The 1,374-nt window shown below is 34.4% G+C and overlaps 1 protein-coding gene across 1 annotated transcript; it reads left to right on the top strand.

Annotated features, from left to right (window-relative positions):
• Nucleotides 1–136: 136 nt before the first annotated feature.
• NAEGRDRAFT_76537 (uncharacterized protein) lies at nucleotides 137–1,353 on the top strand (the record flags this gene model as incomplete). The annotated part of the gene is made up of 1 exon (XM_002668501.1): nucleotides 137–1,353. A coding segment is annotated over one exon (1,217 nt), but the record flags the coding sequence as incomplete, so codon positions are not given.
• Nucleotides 1,354–1,374: the final 21 nt, after the last annotated feature.

The raw sequence follows: 1,374 nt of genomic DNA, 5'->3' as shown, positions 1-1,374 counted from the left end.
TATTAAGGAAACCTTAGATGTAACGCAATTTCCACCATTCATACAAAAATAGGCTCAATTCCAACTTTAAAATATGTATGCCAAGCATCAAATAACCATTTTATTTATAAAAAAAATCAAAACAACAAGACGAATCATGAATCCATCACAAGAAGCAAGGACATCAACAGAAGAAGAACAGGATCCAGTGGTTGTCCATCTTGATTTATCAACCTTTAGTGGTCCCCTAAAGAGTACCTTTGTCAACCAAACCAAATTGTTCCTGGAATGGTACAAGGAGGACCAATTATTTTCCTTAACCAATTCCTTAATTATTCCTTTGGAATATTGTACAAGACCTACAAAATCTGTTGTTTGGGCTGTTAAATCTCCTATTTCAACAGAGGGAATATTTATTTTTGGAAAGGGAGAAACACTTTCTGATGCCGTATGTAACAGAGCAAATTGGTGGCAGGGTGATTCAAAACTCATGCTCAACCCTTCAGATCATAATGACTCAAGTCTTTCTATTCCTGATCTACCAAAAAACAGGCAAACAAAGAAGATTAAGACTAACCACGGTGAAATTGACACTTTGGAAGAAATTTCACATGAATTACGAAATGATCCAGAATATATAAAAGCTCGTGTCAAGGAAAATGGATTATTTCTCTATTACGCACATCCAGATATTCTTCAAAATCGAGATATTGTTCTTGAAGCCATTAGAAATAATGGAGCTGCTTTCAAGTTTCTTCCATTCAATCTGAGACAAGATGAAGATTTTGTAAAGAAAGCCGTAGAATTGAACGGAGATTCATTTTACTACCTAAATAGAGAATTTAGAAATAGACAGGATTTGTTTGAGACTTCCATATTCACAAGTGGGATGGCTATTCAAAGAGCTGGTGAAAATATTAGAAAGAGTCACTTTTCCATCTTCAAATCTGTTTCAAATGACTGGAGAGCCATCTATTGGGTTGAAAAAAGCTACCCATTCTATTCCAATTTAATTGAATCGATTCTCACTTCCAAAGTTAATGAATCTGAATTGCTCAACTCAAACTTGATTTCCTCGAAAGAACAACTTTTGAAACTTCTTGATATTTCACACAAAGCTTTTTTAATGGGCACCACAGAGATTACATTGGATGAACAGGTTATTGTAAAGGCAATGAACAAGAATATTTTGGTTGCCAACTATCTTAGTCTTGATCATCTCACTACAGTATTGAATGATCATGCCCTTATAAAGCAAATGATCCAACATCAAGGTGTGGAATGGAATGAAGATATGGCCGAATTAATTTTGAAAAATTCATCCTCTGTTGACATTGCCCGAGAATTAATAAGAAAATATCCTTGTTGTGCTAAGTATGTTACATTCTCAAATAT

This window comes from Naegleria gruberi (genome assembly GCF_000004985.1).
Source record: "Naegleria gruberi genomic scaffold NAEGRscaffold_187, whole genome shotgun sequence".
NCBI lineage: Eukaryota > Heterolobosea > Eutetramitea > Acrasida > Naegleriidae > Naegleria > Naegleria gruberi.
This window is presented reverse-complemented; position numbering and strand designations above follow the sequence as displayed.